This window comes from Heterocephalus glaber, unplaced genomic scaffold (assembly GCF_053883595.1).
Source record: "Heterocephalus glaber isolate CG9 unplaced genomic scaffold, H.glaber_assembly_v1.0 deba00001608, whole genome shotgun sequence".
In the NCBI taxonomy this organism is placed as follows: Eukaryota; Metazoa; Chordata; class Mammalia; order Rodentia; family Bathyergidae; genus Heterocephalus; species Heterocephalus glaber.
Window position 1 is genome coordinate 14,754,493 of NW_028258379.1, and position 18,176 is coordinate 14,772,668.

At 52.4% G+C, this 18,176-nt stretch overlaps 1 protein-coding gene across 5 annotated transcripts in view; it reads right to left on the minus strand.

The window, feature by feature from the left end:
* Ltbp2 (latent transforming growth factor beta binding protein 2) overlaps positions 1-17,164 on the minus strand; it is a 104,050-nt gene extending 86,886 nt beyond the window's left edge. For 3 of the 5 annotated variants that reach the window (XM_087195399.1, XM_087195400.1, XM_087195398.1), the window contains exons 1-2: positions 15,983-17,164; positions 9,646-9,716 (exon numbers count right to left, since the gene is read on the minus strand). In XM_087195399.1, the coding sequence (XP_087051525.1) occupies positions 9,646-9,716; positions 15,983-16,473 (562 nt within the window). In that variant the 5' untranslated portion in view covers positions 16,474-17,164. Of the gene's footprint in view, positions 1-9,645; positions 9,717-14,217; positions 15,589-15,982 lie in introns of those variants that run through there. The other 2 variants (XM_021246459.2, XM_087195401.1) reach the window with 2 other exon arrangements.
* Positions 17,165-18,176: the final 1,012 nt, after the last annotated feature.

Below are 18,176 nucleotides of genomic sequence, written 5' to 3' on the forward strand. Positions count from 1 at the left end.
CATGAGCCTAATGAGTCTTCATTGGTTGAGTGTCGGTGAGGGCCATCAGCATGATGCCATGGTGTCCATGTTTGGGCCTCCAGGAGTTGATCTTCACTAGGAAGAATGCATCCCAGCCCCTCTCTGCCAGATGACTGCATCCTCAGAAGTCTACACTGTCACCCATCCTCCCTTTGCCCATTTGCTAACACCAGTCTGCAGCTATTCATCACTTGGGCTCTTCCGGAAGGAACCCTGCCTTCTCCAACCTCTCCTGCCCCTGTCTTCTCCACTGAGCATTGGAGATGTGTAGAGTTTAGCTCTATGGAGTTAACAGGATGCCAAGAAAGGGAGGAAGAGAAGAACTCCTAAAATTGCTTTGAAAGCAAGAAATGGAAGGCATTGTTCCCAACACCCTCACCTTCTTGGCTGTGACCCTTCTACCTTCACTCGCTCCAGAGCAGTCCAGCAGAGATATGCTCAGATTTTCCACACAAAACCCCTATGTTTGGGAGGAGATCAAACTCAGATTGGGTAGGTGGGGCTGGGAGGGTCCAGAAAAAGCTCCTGCCATGGAAGCTGCTACTGCCATCTGCTCAGAGCCTCTGGTGATCAACAAACTTGGTAGCAGAAAGAATACAGGGTGGGAGGCCAGGCCGATTTGACTGATTGCCAGCTCAGCCACATCCCAGCTCCATGAGCTTGGATACATCTCATCTCACCGAGATGCCTCATCGGTTGGCTCATCCATAAAATGGGGCTGGAAACTCCTGTCTCAAAAAGTTGTCCTAAGTCACCAACAAGATCCTGGATGTGGACATACTTTGTAACCTCTGAAACTGTGCTGTTCAACACAATCTGGTACTGCAGCCTTGAGCTATAGGTGGCTATTTAAATTAAAATGAAATAAAGTGTAAAACTCAGCTCCTCAGCATCACTAGCCACATTTCAAGTGCTTAATAGCCACATGTAATTCATAGCTACCACATGGGACAGCAAGATACAGAGTATTTTCATCATCACAGAAAATTCTAGTGAACACCCTGCAAAACTTAAAACAAACCAAAAAAACAGAGGCAAGGTGGCTTCTGCACTTCTCTGCCATGACCTTTTTTCCAGGGAAAGGTGATGTCAAGGCCCTGGTTAGGGAGACAATGCAGTGGCAGGGGCTGCTTTCCAGCGTTGAGTACAGCCAATCCCCCCACCCCCACCCCGCCGCCCCGCCGCCCGCCATACTCTACTATCAGGCAGGGTGTCTGTCATCCGCTTCCTCTCCCGAGTCCCAAGACATCTTCTCCCTCCATCTGACCCATGAGACGAGCCACTGTCATAAACCTTTCCTTTCCTCCAAATTTTCCAGTGCCACCCTCTGTCAGGGAGAGGAATCTCAGCTCCAGGACAGACTTGAGGCCCTGCCTCCACACCTGACACTGAGCTGGCCCTCAGGTTAAACCTCCACCTTTCCAAACATCTGTGTCCTGGGACACTAATGACCTCTCCCCTGAGATACCTAATCTCTTTCTTACGAAGAGGTCTTTGCTGAACTGGCAACTTCCAGCCATCCAGAATACTTCCCTCAGCCTCTACCTGGGTACCTCATCTGAGACCGCACCTGGAGACTCTCAGTTTATCTCTAAAACTTGCTCACTGTGGTGTCCACCCGTGGCCCCAAGCTGTAACTCCATAACCATGACCTTTGATTTCCACAGGAAGGGGACCCTGATAGCAGAGAACCCCAAGAATCCCTGTCTGGCTCACATACACCTCAGGACTCACAAGGGACCCTGCACGAAAAAGTCCTGTCCAGGAGTCATCTCCCCCAGGTCCTGGCCTCTGGTCTGAGCCCCCAGGCTGTGGAGAAGTCAGGGCCTCAGGGTTTCACCTCACTTCCACACAGCTGTGCTGGGCCGCTGCTCAGGACTGTTGGAAACAGCACAGGGGCTCAGCAGCCAGCCAAACGCCCAGCTCCAAAATAGCAGTTGTGCTCACATAAAAGCCTCTAATGAGAGAAAGATGCCGTTCTTGGTCCCCGGTGCACTCTCTGCAGACGCCGTCTCGAAAGCCAAGTGGGCCTCTACTGTTTGGCAGCCGGAGGGGAGGAAGGGGACGTGTGAGTCAGACCTTGGCCCTAGCCTCCCAGCCTGGACCGCCCTGTTAATTGCATTAACAAATGCTGCAATGCTGGGCCATTTAGGGGCCGAGGGCCAGGGTCTGGGGCAGAGAGCAGTCCTAATTCCTACCAGTTCCAGTAGGCATGAGGAGAGAGACCTCTGGCACATCCATCCCTATAGCCTTGAAGACTTGTGTGGGAGAGGCAGGTTTGGGAGGCCTTGGAGCCAGAGGGACCTGTGGAAGTAAGAGAGGGTGGGATGGGGACCTGGGACAGCCACCATGATGGATGAGCCTCAGATGACTCTTTTGCTGGGACATGGAAGATAGTTCTGTGGCTGACATGGAGCCATCCACCCCTGGGCTCCAGCTCTAGGCCCAGGCCCCAGGAATGTCAGGAAGGAACACTTGCTACTCAGCTATAGAAGAGCAGAAGCACCAGAGGCATGTGGCCTTGCTATCAGATAATGTTTGGATTCTAACCATGTGACCCTGGACCAGTTCTATTCTTTTATGAGCCTCTTATGTTTATCTAGCAGGTGACCATGGACTCAGTATTTACTACTTGCCAGGGTGGTAAACCAGACAGATACCGTCCTTTTTTTCATGGAGCATCCAACTTAGCCAGAGGGACCATCATTACATAAGTAAACAAAGAAGTAGAACAGATACGGTGATGTGAGCCATAGGGGTGACAGTCAAGGGGCCCAGCTCCAGAATAATAAGGCTGGTGTGGGAGCAGATCTTGACAGAGTAGCTTCAGGCAGCCTCTTAGAGGAGAGATGTTTGAGGCAGAGACTGGAAAGATGACAAGGGGCCAGCTACACAGAGAGGAGGGAATGCAGGAAGGGAAAGGGTAGCATGTGCATGGTCTGGAGGGGGCACATTCCAGGAATATAGGTTGGATTCTGTGATGAATCCAGATGGATGGATGGTGAGTACATGGATTAATCCATGATGGATGGGTGAGTACGGAGCACTCGGGCTTAGAGCTAGACTGTTCTGAGGCGTTCTGCAGCAGGAGACCAGTGGATGCATCCAGGGCTGGCAGGGAGGGAAGCCAAGAGACTGTGAGAGAGGCAGCAGGGGCAGCAGAGAGACACAGACACATTCACAAAGGAACTGGAAAGTCAGCCAAACAGGGCTTGGTGAGGGATTGGTGTCCCAGGTGCCCGAAAGACTGAGCCAGAGGACAGTATCCTGGGTGGCCCAGGTGGCTGGGGATGCCATTTCACAGGGCAGACAAGACCTGGATGGGGAGTTGGGTCGAAAGCAGGGAAATCACAAATTCAAGTTGGGGTTGGGCTGTTTGGGAGGCATCATAAGCCACAGGAGCCTGGAGGTTGGGAGAGAAGTTTGGCTGAAAATGTATGTACATCTAGCCCAGAGACAAAGTTTTCATCTGTAAGAAGTCAGTAGATCATTTCAGTATCAGTGCAGTGAGAAAGAAAAGAAGAGAACCCAGGACTAAGTCCTGGGAAACCTAATATTTAGTAGCGGATAGAAGAGAAGCAGCAGTCAGGGAGAGAGGGAGAGAAGAGGAGAGCAGAACACAGAGTAGCATAGTGGCCACTCTAGGGTTGAAAGATTACAGTGTTTAGTGCATCCTAGCAGATAAGTATTGGGCATTAATATTATCGCTGCATGCTGATCATCTGACATGGTGCCTATAATAATGCGCAATAATGGGTGGCCATTTATGCTAGGCTTGATCCCATGGCCCCCTCTTTGGAATAGGGGATTTAGAAAGTCTTGGGGAAAGTCAGCCTTAAGATGTTGGATAGAGAAGAAGCCAGCAAGGATACTGAGAAGAGATGGCTGGGGATGGAGGAAGGAAATTACCAGGTCACCTGTGTGATCTGTTGGCCACTTTAACAAGTATGTACCAACCACATAGAGAGGACATAGGCCACTGTATAAAGAAGGCCAGACACTCCACTGGTGCCAGAGGAACCAACACCTGGCTTCAGGAAGCTTCTGGTCAAGGACATTTCCTAAATACTCCACTTGGCAAAGAGCCTCAGGGGGACGTTCATCTGTTCACCAGGAAGATTTACATGGTATCTTGCTGGGACTGCACTTTATTAGTTGTGTCTCCACTGAGACCATAAATTACTCTCAGCCTTCCTCTCCACCATTCCCTGCCAACTCTTGAGTCCTATAGCATGGTCCATGCAGAGGTACCCACATGCTCAAGCCTCTGGCTCTAGGCAATTCTAACTAGTTAGTAAAAAACATGAAAATCACCCTGCCCTGACCCTTTTTCCTAAGGCTTGTTAAGCACTTTCCATAGGAAGGCCCTGGGCTAACTGCTTCATGTGTAGAATTTTATAATTACTGTGGATACTCTTCTCACCCTTGATTGACATATGGGGAAACTGAAGCCTAGATCACTCATGATCATGATGCTATTCAGTGATAGAGCAAGGATTTGAAGCCAGGCAATCTGGCTCCAAAGTTGGGTCTTAGCCACTTGCCAGTCTTCCCCTCAGAGATGGGTTCATTAACAAGGTTAGCATGGATGGGGCCAGGCAACCTCCCCTAGGGAAGCCAAGAGGAACTCAGATCAGTAGAAATAAGGTCCTTGTAGGATTGAGATGAGGCCCAGTTCCAGTGGCCACCACATAAGAAAGGCTCTGGACCAAGCAGGCATGAGCTTCTGATCCCTGTGGGGAGTTTCTAGCAGGGCTGATAAGCCTTGGGCAGCAAAAAGGGACCTCTCAGATAGGCCCTGTATCTTTCAGTCCTTTGCTTATTTGTTTATTTAGTGGTACTAGGGATTGAACCCAGGCTCTTCCCACTCAACTACATCCCCCGTCCCCTTTTAACTTTTTATTTTGAGACAGGGTCTCACCAAGTTACTAAATTGCCCAGGATGGGCTTGAATTTGCAACCCTCCTGTCTCAGCTTTCTAGATTGCTAGGATTCCAGGTGTGTCCCACCAGGCCTGGTCACATTCAGTCTCTTCTTGGTGAACCTTTACCCTGCACCTGCCATACTGCATTGCTGGGGGGACAGTGAGACAGTCCCTGCCTTCAAAATCAAGGCCAAACATGTAAAGAGCACATAGAACATACCAGGCTTTGAACTAAACACTTGACCTAAGTTACCTCATTTGTCCCTTAGAGCTTTGGTTACAGAAGAGGAAACGGAGACACAGAGAGCATAAGCAACTTGTCCATAGTCACATAGACACTAAGTGGTGAAGCTGACATTTAAACCCAGGCAGTCCAACATGATCTCCCAGATTGAACATTTAAATACAAGCTAAACCAGCCATGTTCAAGGCTGCAAAGGAGATGAGGTCTTGCACTCTGGAGCCGGGCTACTGGATTCACATCCAGCCTCTGCTGCTGCAAGGCTTGGACAAATAGCCAGCCTCACCTGCAAATGGGGAGAAAATCCAATCTAGCAATAGCATCATGGTAAGGATTAAAAAATTATACAGAGTTTAGAATAGCACCTGAAACATGATGTTAGCATCATTATCCTCAAAGACAGCTCTTTATAGATGGTCATATCCATTTTATGGCTGAGGCTCCATGGCTAAAAGAGAGCCAGTCACTTGCCTAAGAACACTGGGCTGGGATTCAAATACATATCTCTCCGGATCTGGTGCCAGAATCCAAAGCACATGCTCTTAACTTGAGCCTAGCTGCTTGGGTGGGGAGCCTGAGATAGACCCCCTCAACAGCTGCAGGGACCCTATTCTTCACCCCCTTCAGAGCATCCCAGCCCCTGTGCATTGAGGCTGAGAGAAAATGAGAAGGCTGGGGAATCCTCACATCCCCTTCCCCAGTTGGGGTGGAGACAGGGGTGAGCCAGTCTGGGAAGACTGGAGAGTCTTCCAAAAGCAGCATCTATAAACAAGACACTGTCACCCCACACCCGACAGTCGTTTCCTTCAGCTCAGTGGGCAGAGCAGGCCCCAGCCAGCTGCTTCCACAAATACATAAACACATAAATCACAAGGGAGAGCTGGCAAGGCCTCAAAAAGAAAGGCAGATACCAAGACCAGAGGAGGAGACAATGGCCCAGGTCTAGACCCTGCCAAAGTGGAGGGAGGAGGTGGGAACCCCACAAGGGACACCTGCTGATGCAGCAGCTCCCTGAGGGCCAGTGATGGGGCAGGGAGGAGAGAGTGGGGCCAGCAGGGAGCTAGACTGGTTCTGTGAGAGGTGGAGAGAGGGCCGGGCTAGGGGATGACCAAGCCAGGGCCAGGCCTCTTGCACCTGGGCAGTGGGTTGGGCCCACAGGCATCTGGGAGGCCAGAGGAGAGTCTTCCCTCTGGGAAGGCACCCCTCCATGTGTGAAACTGCTAGGACAGAATGAGGAACATTCCTGACCAGAAGGGCAGCTGGGAAGAGGAGAGAGGGAGATATGAAGCCCCTGGGGAAAACACAAGAGCCAGCTGTCAGGGTGTGGAGCCAAGACCCCCACATTCTACAGAGTGCTGACCCAGCCATCCAGGGCCAACACCCCATGGCCCACGTGGTTCTCATTAGGCTCATGAGCAGCAAAATAGCAATGAGCAAACAGCATAGGGACTAGGTAATTAGTACACAGCCCTTCAGTGGGCAAGCTGGCTTCATGTAGGAAAGACTGGTGCCCTGGCAACGCCCTCCAGGAGAGCCGCCAGTCTGCTAGTCCCAGCCAGGGTGGCGCTGGGGGGCAGCAGTGTGAGAGCGCTGGGAAGGGAAGTCATGGAGGAGCGGGTGGCTGTCGAGGCATCCTGGAGTAGCACCCTCCTGGGGCATGAGGGTGCACACACACTGGTTCTATAACAATCTCCAGACTCACCCAGCCTTGACTTTCCAGTGTTGAGACACCAGTTTGGCAGAGAGGAATGTTAGAAAATCTCAAGCAAGTCAGGAAACCAAGAGCCTCCAGGCCTAGGGGGCAGCTGTGGTCATGCCTAAGTCCCCTCAGGCAGCTGGGAAGAAGCCTATCTGTGAAGTCTCCTGCTTCAGATTCACTGAAACCTCAGTAACACTGTCCATCAGCCAGGGACAGTGCACAGGCTGAGCTCTCTAGAACATACCAACCTCCTCCCTGCCTTCAACTCCAAATTTCCTTCTAAGGCCTCCAGAATCCCCAGGACCCTGCTTCTCAAAGTTGGATCCTTAGCCCAACAGCATGAGCCACCTGTGGGAGCCCGTTTGAAACACAGAATCTTCAGCCCCACCCCAGACCTGCTGCATCAGAATCTGCTCTTTAATAGGATCCCTAGGTTTCCTGGGAACACTTAGATATGAGTAGTGACCCCAAAGCAGATCTCCCAGAAATGGACCTCTAACTCTTCTCAGTGGTCTTCACTCACAGCTAGAATCAACTAGAGTGCTTTCAAAAAGCACCAGTGGCAGGTCCCAGCCCCAAGGTTTCTGCCTAGCATAAAGCCACCTGGCCACCCCCTTCCCTGGCTTCTCTGCACAGCAGAGTAGCTCAGACCTGATTTTGTCTCAGATTTCCCTTCATAAGCTGTGTGACCTTGAGTAAGTCACTACCTCTCTGTGGCTCACTTTCTTCACCTTTAAAAGCATGAGGAAGTTGAGTGTGGTGTTGCACACCTGTAATCCTATCACTGTGGAATGCTGAGATAGAAGAATCACCCAAGTTCTAGCTCAGCCTTTGAAACTTAGCAACTTAGCAAGACCCTTTCTCAAAATAAAAATAAAGAGCTGGGGATGTAACTCATTGCCCAGGGTTCAATCCCTAGTACCAAAAAAAAAAACAAAAAAAAAAAGAAGAAGGAGAAGAAGGAGGAGGAAGAGGAGGAGGAAGGGAAGGGGGGGGGGGGAGAGGGAGAAGAACAGGAAGAGGAAGAGGAAGGGGAAGAAGAAGAGGAAAGAAGAAGGACATGTGTTCCTCCCCAACTCTGCCCACAGCCAGAGAGGACTGATCCTTTCCTGAAAAGGAAAGGCTGTGAGACCTGCTTGCTTGTTTATTTTTGATTTGGGGGTTTTGGTTTCTTTATCTGGAGGTCTTCAAAACATCCCAAGAATCTGCCTGAGCTACATCTGCAGATACGCAAAGGGTCAGGGCCGTGAGGCTTGAGGCAGAACCTCAGAGCTTGGTCAACACCATCTCATCCCTACCACATGTCCCTCTCATCACCATCCCAAGAGGCACTAGAGAAGGCATCCACCAGGCTGAGAGCACCATGCACTCTGTTAGCTGTGACGCCCTCGTGTGAGAAGGGCCAGGACGATTATTCTGGACAAAGGTAGAGGAGCTGGTGAGACTGCTTTGCAGCCAGGCTTGGGGCTTGGAGAGGCAGTGGTGACTACAGGAGGACAATCAAGCAGAGCCTGGGGAGCTGACATGGACCCAAGGGGGGCCCTGGGCTGCAAAGAAGAAAGATCCTAGGGGCTTCCTCAAGCCCTCGTTGCTGATGTCACCTGAGGGAATGTCCACCCTCATCTTAGTGTTGGGAGAGAATAAGAGTCTGGGAGTCTGGGTCCAGCACTGCAGCAGTGTGTCCTTGGCCAACTTCCTAACCAACCAAAGACCCAATTCCCTCAGCACTAAGCGGGGATGACAAGTAAATACTCGCATCATAGGATTACCGGAAGGTTTAATTCAGGCAGTGCATGTGAAGAGTCTGCAGTGCTGGGTAACAGCACATATTCAGCTGTCAGCTAGCAGCAGCAGCAGGACACTGCCATCCCCAGTGCACTGATGAAGAAAGTGCGGTCCAGAAAGAAAAGGCAAGATGCCTGGCACCAGAGCATAGATATTAAGAAGGGGGACCCTGGAGCTCAAGTTCTAGTTCTTCCCTTACCTGGCCATGGGACCTTGAGCAAGTTACCTCTCTGTTCCTCAGTTTCCTCATCCACCAAGTAGACAGGGGCACTTCCTGCCCTACAGGATATGTAAAGTGCACGCTGCACAAAGTGACTACTGCCCAGGCACTGGCTCCTGTCACTGTTGTTACTGCCTCTGACACCATTCATGGGAGGTTTGAGCTCTGTCTATCATCAGTAGAAGACTCAGGAATGGAGATCATGGCTCTTCCTACCTCACTCCTTGGTCTCCATCTAAGAGGACCACTCTCTTTCTCCTCATTTGAGCCAACCTTTCAAGCTTTGGAGCAGTCCAAGGAAAGCCTGTTCCAGACTTAGTATCAGAGCCTCAGCTGCTCATCTCAGGGGAGTGTGTGACAGAGGCCAGGGGCCAGGGCAGAGGTGAGTCCTACAGCACACAACACGAATGGTGGCCTTGGAGATGTGGAACAGCCAGGCTCTGGGGCCAGTGTACTGACTGTAAGCATTTGTGGGCCCACACAGGACCCTAACACAGTCAGACAGCAGGAGGGAATGCAGCAAACTTTTAAAACATGAGCAGGGATTTGCTTTGAGAAGCTGTATCCAGTTAGAGGCATTTTAAAATTTTCTCTCTTCCGTTTCACATCACCTCTGCAATGGAGGAGGTGGAGGAGTTGGGGACAGGCTGCATCTCAGGAGGCAGGCTGGGAAGACCTTTTTGTTCTAGGTCCTGGCATCCTCAGCCTGGCCCAGCTCAAGGATAAGAGGGGTGGATGGGCCAGGAGACACTCACGTTTGATACAATGGTTGGTGCTGTTTGCTGTCGTCCATCCTGGGCAGCACTGTCCCCCGCAGACGTTCCTCCTGTGGGGTCACCAGAACCAGGTCAACACAAGGATCCTCAGAGTCAAGACTATTCAGAGCCCTCTGATAGTTCTGCCACCTATAGGCGGGGCCTGGGAGAACACTGCCAGGCTGGAAAAGCAGTCCCAGTTCCACAGAGAGGCGGTCTGGCTCAGGGACAAGCACTGTGGGGTCATGCAGATCTAAGCTGAGCCTCACTGTGCTCCTGGAAACCTGACCCTGTCATCTCTGCAGTGGAAATGACAGTGCCTGCCTAACTGGGTGGTTGTGATGATTAAACAGGATAGAAATGTTTAGCACCTGATGCAAACAGGCACCATCAAGATGACAAGCAAATTCAGAGAGATTCAGTCATTTGTCAAAGCTATACAACACTTAAGCACCAGAACCTGATTCAAACCTGAATTAGCCCAACTCGAAGCCAGGCTCCAACTCTGCACTGCCTCTCAGACAAAAACAAGTACCGTGCTTCTGGCCCTACCAGAGAGGCTGTACATATGTGCAGTCCTAAGGAAACACAGATGTGCTGCCTGCCAATAAATGTGCTCTAGCAGGAGCAACACCCTTCATCATGCTGTTGTATGAGGAGGCTGAGGGCTGAGTGGGAGACTAAAGGAACAGCGCTCCAGGGTCTGTTTAGGAGGGGCCTCTGGGGTGACCAGCTCTCAGTACAAGCACACGTTTCATTAGGGAAGGCTAATGGAACGTATGGATGGGGGACGCAGACCTCCCCTCAGCAACTCGGCACTGGCTCCACCACATGAGACAATGACATTTGGTCCTCAGTGGGGCACTCACCCACTTGTCAGCATCTTGTCCTCAGGTGTCTGGTGGGCACCAGCAGCAACAGCATTTTCCCCAGCCCTAGCTCGCTATCTACAGACTCAAATTCCTAGACCGTGGTGACTCCCTAGGAGGGCCCCTCCTGGAGACGACCTTGGGGGCCTGACTCCTCAGCCCAGGCCAGGCTGGCTCTGGCTTCCTAGGCCCTGTTACAGTGAGCAGAATGTGACCACTGAGTGCTCACTGGAACCAGAGGTGAGTGGGAGGGAGTCGTACAGAGGTCAGAGGACAGAGCGGGTGGCCATTCCTGGGATCTCTGTGGCCAGTGTGGCGAGCATCTGCTCCCACTTAGATTGTTTGACATTTGAGTGGACCCCAAAGCTTGTGTGGTTTTGGGAGCCTTACAAAGAATTCAAACTAAATTCCTGCAGCTTGAAAAAGCTGAGGCCCATTCCTGGCCCTTTGGCCCAAAGTTGTGGAGAACTGCCTCCCAGGGAGTTCCCAGAATGTACCACTAGCTAAGGACTCTGCCACTCCAGCCACCACCTTCAGCAGCTTCCTGGCTCCATGAAGTCCTCCTCCTGGGGGTGGCCCAAGTCACCAGGTCCTGGGGAAGGGGCTGAATCTCAGATTCTGTGTTTCTGAAAGTGTGCCCTGGTGGAAGGGGAAAACAGGTCACCTTTTTGGATAACAGTGCCTTGTGAAAACAATGCCTCTTAGGGGGCTGGGAAATCTTTTTGAGGAAGCAGCCTGCATGCTTTGGGAATTTTCTAAACTGGATACCTGTGGTAACCCAAACAGCATGGACTGTGAACCTAGGAGCCTGCTTAGGAGGTCATGGCATGGAGCCCGGCCCAAGTTGAGCCTTGATACCCTTGGGACAGCTTTGTGGCTGACTGTAGGAGGCTAGCAGCCAGGCCAGTCTTCCCTGCCCATAGTGGAGCTCTGAGGAATGTCAGGGATACAGCAAGGACTGGCCAGAATCAAAGGATTCCAGGCAGAGGGGCCAGGCTGGGCTGGGAAGACACTCAAGAGAGAGCCAGGTATCCAAGGAGAGCCCCTGAGGGTCCCTCCCAGGCCAATATGAACAGCTTGGGTACAGGCCCAGCAAGGAGAGCAGCTGGGAGATAGCCATTCAGGGTGTACCAGCCAGCCCAGAGAACAGATGAGCCTGACTAGCTGGGCCATAGGACCCACGGGCTCTGACCCCTGGGAAGCCAGCTTTTACACCACTCAGAGATCACAAGTACTGTCCTTCAGGTGACACTACTCAGCAAACATTAGCTCAATGTCCAGCAACACTGCTGGGGACACACCTGCCTAACAGCCCAGCACAGCTGCATTCCACCTTGGACAAATTTGATCAGATTGGCCGTTTGCTGAAAACCTCCCACAGCTCTCCATGGCCTCTACAAAGCCCACCTGGCCTCCACCTGCCTGTGAAATCAAATCACCTCCATCGCCCTTCCCCTCATCTCCACAACCATTCTCAACCACGGCTGTGCTCCTGTATGCTTGTTTCCACAGATGCTACACTTGAATGCCCTTGTTGAAGCTACTCCCTCTGCCTGAAAAGCCTCCCCTTGCTTGCCAAATGAAATCCTTGTCATACTCCTACACTTCCGGATCAGACACCACCTCCTTTGTGTAAAGCTTTCACTGACATCTTTCCAGCTTTCCTCCTTCTCCACCCATGGTTACCAGTTAGCACTGACTGTCTCAGAGTTTAGGGGTCCATGTGTCTGTCTTGGGTATTCTGAGAGCTCTTTCCTTTTTTCCTCTTTGTGCCTCTACAGGTGAACAGTGCCTAACGTGGTGTGCATTTAATACTTCTGTGCCTCCTCCAAAGTGGGATAAACAGCACTGAGCGTGGGAAGGGGGGTTTTAGGGTCACATGAGCACAGTACTCAGCAATGCTGAGTCATACAGCAAGGAAGTGATCCCTGCTCTGTGGTCATTCAAACCTGATTAGGTCACTGAGCAAGGCCCCATGTGACCTGGGTCTCCAAGCCAGGTCCTCCCTAGGACATAGGCCAGTCTCTCTTTTCTAGAGAGAGCATGCCACAGGGTTAAGCTCCTAATGGATAGTGTCTGACTAGGACAGAAGAACATTTTATTTTCATTTCAGTTTTGCTACAGTTATGTTTTCTTTTCCACAAGTGGTGCTACTTTCAACTTGTGATAATGATACAAAGTTTCCTTTTAGTTATGAATTTATTTATGTAGAAAAGTGAGTCAACCACTGTTTGTAATGGCAAAAAAAAATGAAGTTCATTTAATGTTCAAAAACAGGATGCTAGATAAACAAGCTGGTACTTTTAGACAAAGAAACAATACACAACAGTTAAAATAAACTTGGGCTAATTATATTAACATGGTTAAATCTCAAAAATCTAATAAGGGGGAAAACAAATTGTAGAAGGAATTTTCTACAATATGGTATCACTTATCTGAGTTTAAAATATGCCAAAACAATATTTGTGTTTTACAGATATATGCATCTGTAGTAATAGTATAAAAATATACATCTGTATTAATTAAATTTGGGGTAGTGGTTAACTCTAGGGAGATCTTGAGAGGCAAATTTATAGAAATTTCAACTAAAACAATTAGAAGCAAAATATGGCCAAAATATGGGGGTTTTGTGAGCTCTTTTATTTCCAATACCTTTTTGTGTGTCTGTAAAGCTTCCTAATGTACTTTAAAATGGATAAAACACAAAATCCTGTTATTTTAACAGTGTATTGATTTCAAGAAAGTAAAAGAACAGGAGGGAAAAGGTAGAGGGAAATAGTCTGAGAGGGCTACAAGGTGAGGCTGTTTCAAGAAACAAGAAAGACTGAAACAATGAGTTCACAAGTCCTCTGTAAACTATACATTTCATTAGTGCAGGAATGGTATCTGGAATGGTCACTGCTATACCTCAAGACACCTAGTACCAACCCTGAAGCATACTTTAAGACAGTCTTTTTTTGTTTGTTTTTGGTACTGGGGATCGAACTCGGGACCTTGCGCTTGCAAGGCAAGCCCCAGAACCCCTGAGCTAAATCCCCGGTCCCTAAAGCATACTTAAAAAAACCCCAAAACTTCACTGTCTACAAAAAGTCTCACAACATTGAAAATCCCCAAAGGACAGAGGCTGTCTGTCTTGACCACCGCCACCTCCCCGGGATCCAGCCTAGTGCTTGTCATATATTCCACAAATACTGTATAGTATATAAGAATCCTTGTAGCAGGACTGCAGTTCCAATTGCTACCAGCAGGTGGCACTTGGTCTTTGGCTCTGATCTGCCCACAAGACAATGGCCAAAATGATGAGCCATTAGCTAGAATGGACCTGGGCTGGAAGTCTGTGGACAACACTGGCACTCCGCCCCTCCCCAGCTGCCATGGAGTAGCTGCCTGGGGTGCCAGGAAAACCCACTATCTATCAAAGCCTGGGTCAGTGCCAAGAATGAAAGCCCTTGTGCTTGGGTAGTGCCATGCCTGCCTGCCACCCTCACTTTTTGGCCCCACTCTGGTCATCTGCCCTCTGCTTCCCCATCTGCTGCCCACTGAACCCAAGTCACATAGCCTCTCTCTCTTCTCTGAGGTCCTCAGCCACCCTGATCCACTCTTTGCACTTCCAGTGCTAGAAAGCACATTCACCGGCACTTAGCTGCTCATTTCTCCAACTCGATTTTAAGTAATTGGGTTGCTCTCCCAGCAGGGGTAATACCTTGGTCCCTGGGTCCTGTCTCCTTCCCGGTGCGCAGCACACATACTTTTAGGAAGCAAGCATTCACTTGCACAGGTCAGGGGGAAAAAAACAAACCCTGAAATGCAGCAGGTGCTCCATTAATACTTGTTGAATGATCTTGTGCAGGAGGGACTTGGCAGCACAACCCAAGGTCAGCAGGGAGTTCATTAACTCTTTCAACAGATACTTGGGGAACAGCAGCTGTGTACCAACACCATTCTAGGCACTGGGGACACAGAAATGAGCAAAGTCCTGGCTTTCACAGAACTTACATTAGTGAAAGATGGGAGGCCAGGCCCTAAACACATAAGCAGAACTAGAAATACACTATGTTGGATGGAATAAGCGCTCTGTAAGAATGTAAAGCAGGGTGAAGGGAGAGAGCGGATAAGACAGGAGTGGACAGAGAAGGCTTCTCTGAGCAGAGTTCTAAATGAAGCTGAATGAATCCTGCTGAACATGAGAGAAGAATGTTCAGCCATGGAAAACAGTGAGTACAAAGGGCAGGAGGCAGAAGGGCCTCGTGAGCAAAACAGGGGGTACAGGTGCCATGACGTTCCCAGGGACTAAACCCAACTGGAAAATTGAGCCCAGGCCAAGAAGGGATGCCAGAGCCCTTCCCAGATTTCTCTATGATCCTGGCACAGCCCCTCACTGATGGGGGGCTCCAGTGCCCTCATTCCAAAGGCACCTCACATACCCAGGCAAGGAGTGCCCCCAGCACTCTGCATCCATGATGATCCCAGACTGGGAGTAGGAGATGTTGAGGGGCACCTCAGCAGTGTCAGCCATCTAGCCAGGCGGGGGTGGGGGGAGTAGAAAAAAATTGCAGAGTTAATCTGGGCATGGTGGTGCAGGCCTGTAATCCCAGCACTCTGGGAGGCTGAGGCAGGAGAATCACAAGTCAAGGCAACCCTGGGCAATTTAGCGACTTAGCAAAAAATTCTGTCTCTAAATAAATAAATAAATAAAGGGCTGGGGATGTAGCTCAGTGCAAAGGCCCTGTGTTCAATCCCCAGTTCTGCAAAAGGAAGGAGGGAAAAAACGGAGGGAGGGAGGAGAGAAAAATGGAGAAACAAAGCCGCAGAGTTGGAGGGAGGCTTTGCCCTGCAAAGCGAGCAAATGACACCTAGATGCACCGACACACACACCGATCCAGTTTTCCATGTACGCACTGTGCCACAGCCACATTCGGGTCAGGTTTCCTGCCCTAAGGGCCCCTGAGCCCATGCCTACGCCTACATCCAGACGTCTGCAAGCCCAGGCGGACCCGAGCCCCTGCCCATACGTTTGTCTCTGTGCAGGGGCTTCGCGGTAGCCCCTACCTGGAGAAGCTTCTATCCTCGCGTGCTGGGCCCCCCCCCCCACACACATCCTGCACCTGCCGGCGCCCTGCGCTGACTCAACCTCCCCAGAGCCTCAGGCGCCCCGAGCCCCCACCCAGCTGTCCCCCTCCCCGCTGTCTCTTGGATGCCCGCAGCGCAGCGAGCGCCTGCGAAAGCTGAAGGCGGGAAGAGCGCGGGCGCCTCGAAGACGGATTCGATGTTGGGGCTCGGGGTAAGTTGGTATGAAAGGGCGAAAATGGTTGATCTTTGCCTAAACTCGAAGCTGTTTCCTCACACTACTGAGGACAGAGCGAAAAGGGCAAGAGTGGGCGCCCTCTGCAGCGCATCTCTCCACGAAGGCGCGCACAGGCGCTTGGGTCCCGCTCCCCTTGCACCCTGCTTCCCTCTCCCGTGCTCACCCCGTGAGCCGCCCTCGCGGTGCAACCCCCGGCTGCTGCGAGGTCGCGAGGCGCGGGAGAGCCGGCGCGGCCCGGGCCCGGGCTGCGGGCTGCTGCGGGCCCAATGAGCTGCTTCTCCGGGTCTGCGCAGGTGGCTGGGCTCGGCGCGGCTGCTGCGCGCGGGGCGGGCTCCCGGCCTCCGCAGCCTCCTCCTCGGCGGCCCTCCTGGGGCTCCCCCAGGCCGGCTGGGTCCGCTCCGAGGGCAGCGAGCCCGGGACGGGCGGGTCCTGCTCCCGGAACAGACTGTACACCTTGGCTGCAGTCGCTGCGGAGTGGCCGCCCGCAGGGCGCCGCAGCCGATTCGCCTGCCTGCTAGCCGGCTGGTATCTCCCCATGGAGTCCCTCTGGGCATGACCTGTGCCCACCAGGAGCGCCAGGGCGAGCGGCAGAAAGGCCCTCCAGGGATTCCACAGGGCGCGCCCCTGGCGGCGGGCGGCGGGCGGCGGCCTCATGGCTCCAAGGCGGCTGGAGAGCCGTGGGCGCTGGGGCCCGCACGGGGGTTTGTAGTGGGTGCGCCCGACCGTTCGCAGGCTGCTTGCAGGACCCGCCCGGCGGCCCGCTTCTTCTCGTCTGGGGGCCCCTGGAGCAGCCGGCTGAGGGCCCTGGTCTCCGGGTCTCCCGGAGCGGGGGCCGCGCGCCTTGAGCCTCGAGTCCGCGCTGGGCTCCAGCAGGGTGCGCACCGCCGCCGCACCTTCGCGCCTCGTCCGCCGCACTGCAGCCGTCCGAGGGGGAACCGGAGCGTTTTATTTTTGGAAAGCTCCCCGTTTTTTCGTCTCTTTTATCCACACCATGCCCCCTCCTGGAGAGACAGCTCGGCCCCCTCATTACGGGAGAGGGAGAGAGGAATTCCAGCAACACCCACTTTGGCACGGGGAAGCGACCAGGCGGCGAGGGGGATTAACCCGTGAAGAGCTGGGGGGCTGCGTGGAGCTGACCCGGGGGCTGCTAGGGGAGATGGCGTCCGCCTGGATAGGGACACCTGAGCCGCCTTCCTCCTTCCCTGGGCGAATTGCCCACCTGTCGGAATTCATCTCTTGTCCCGGACCTCACCGACTAAGTGGGTGTGGGGCTGCAGCCTCGCAGGTCTGAGGGAGGCCAGGAGAGGTACCGAGACCCGAGTGACAGGGACAGGTTCTGAGGTGCGGAAGCCTGGTGCCTCCGCCTCCTGCCCTGGCCGCTGGGGGCGCCCGCTGCGGTGGCACCGGGACAGCACGTGAGAGCTGACCTCCGCCTAGAGCTCGAAGGTCGTCCCAGTGCAGGAAGGCGCGCCCCCTAGTGGAGCCGGCCTTGCCCTTGGCAAACTGCGTTCTGCAGACCCGCCGCTGCCAGCCGCCTTGGCTCCTAGAGTTTACTCTCCAGCCGGCAGCGTCAGGACCGGCCTCAGGCTGGGGCGGTGGTGGCGGCTGCTAGCAAAGGTGTCTTCTTTTCCACAGAGGCATAGATATGGAGCCTCTTGAATAAAGTTTCTTAAGGAGACAACCCGTGCCAAAGAAATAAATGAAATCTAGGCCTCCTGCCTCTGGCTCAGCATCCACTCCTTGGACGCCCACCTTAGCCCCTCATTCCCTCAGGAATTTCGCCGAGGAGGATTTGACGAACTGATTAATCCGGTGTGTGTACTCACCTCTTGCGTTGGCTGCAGAGGAATGAGGTACAAAAGCCGATATAACCTCTCATCTGAATACCCCCAATAATCATTTCATCATTCACATCCATGCCCTCTACCGAATACCTACAGGCCTGGACAAATATGGATACCCTGAACACATTTTCACAGCCTACTGTTTCCTAAAGAGGCAGAGTGAATGAGCCCGGCTTACCACTTCCCATAGTACACAAAGAACTGCCACAGATAACACCTAATGTTGGAAGAAATCCTCAACTCTCTACCTGAGCCTACAGAGGCTTACAGGACTGACTCCCTCTCTGATCTTAGGACCCCCCCAACCCCCCTTGTTCAGACGCCCATCCCATGGCAGCTGCTGGTCCTCTGCTCCTGGAGTCACATGAGTTCCACTTTCCTCTACCTGGAACTTTCATCTCCTAGATGTTTACAGGACCGTTACTCATTACCTCCTCAGATCAAACGCCATCTCCTGGGGTGGCTGTCCCTGCCCACCGCAAGTCTAGAACAACTCTCTCACCCCGAAGTTAT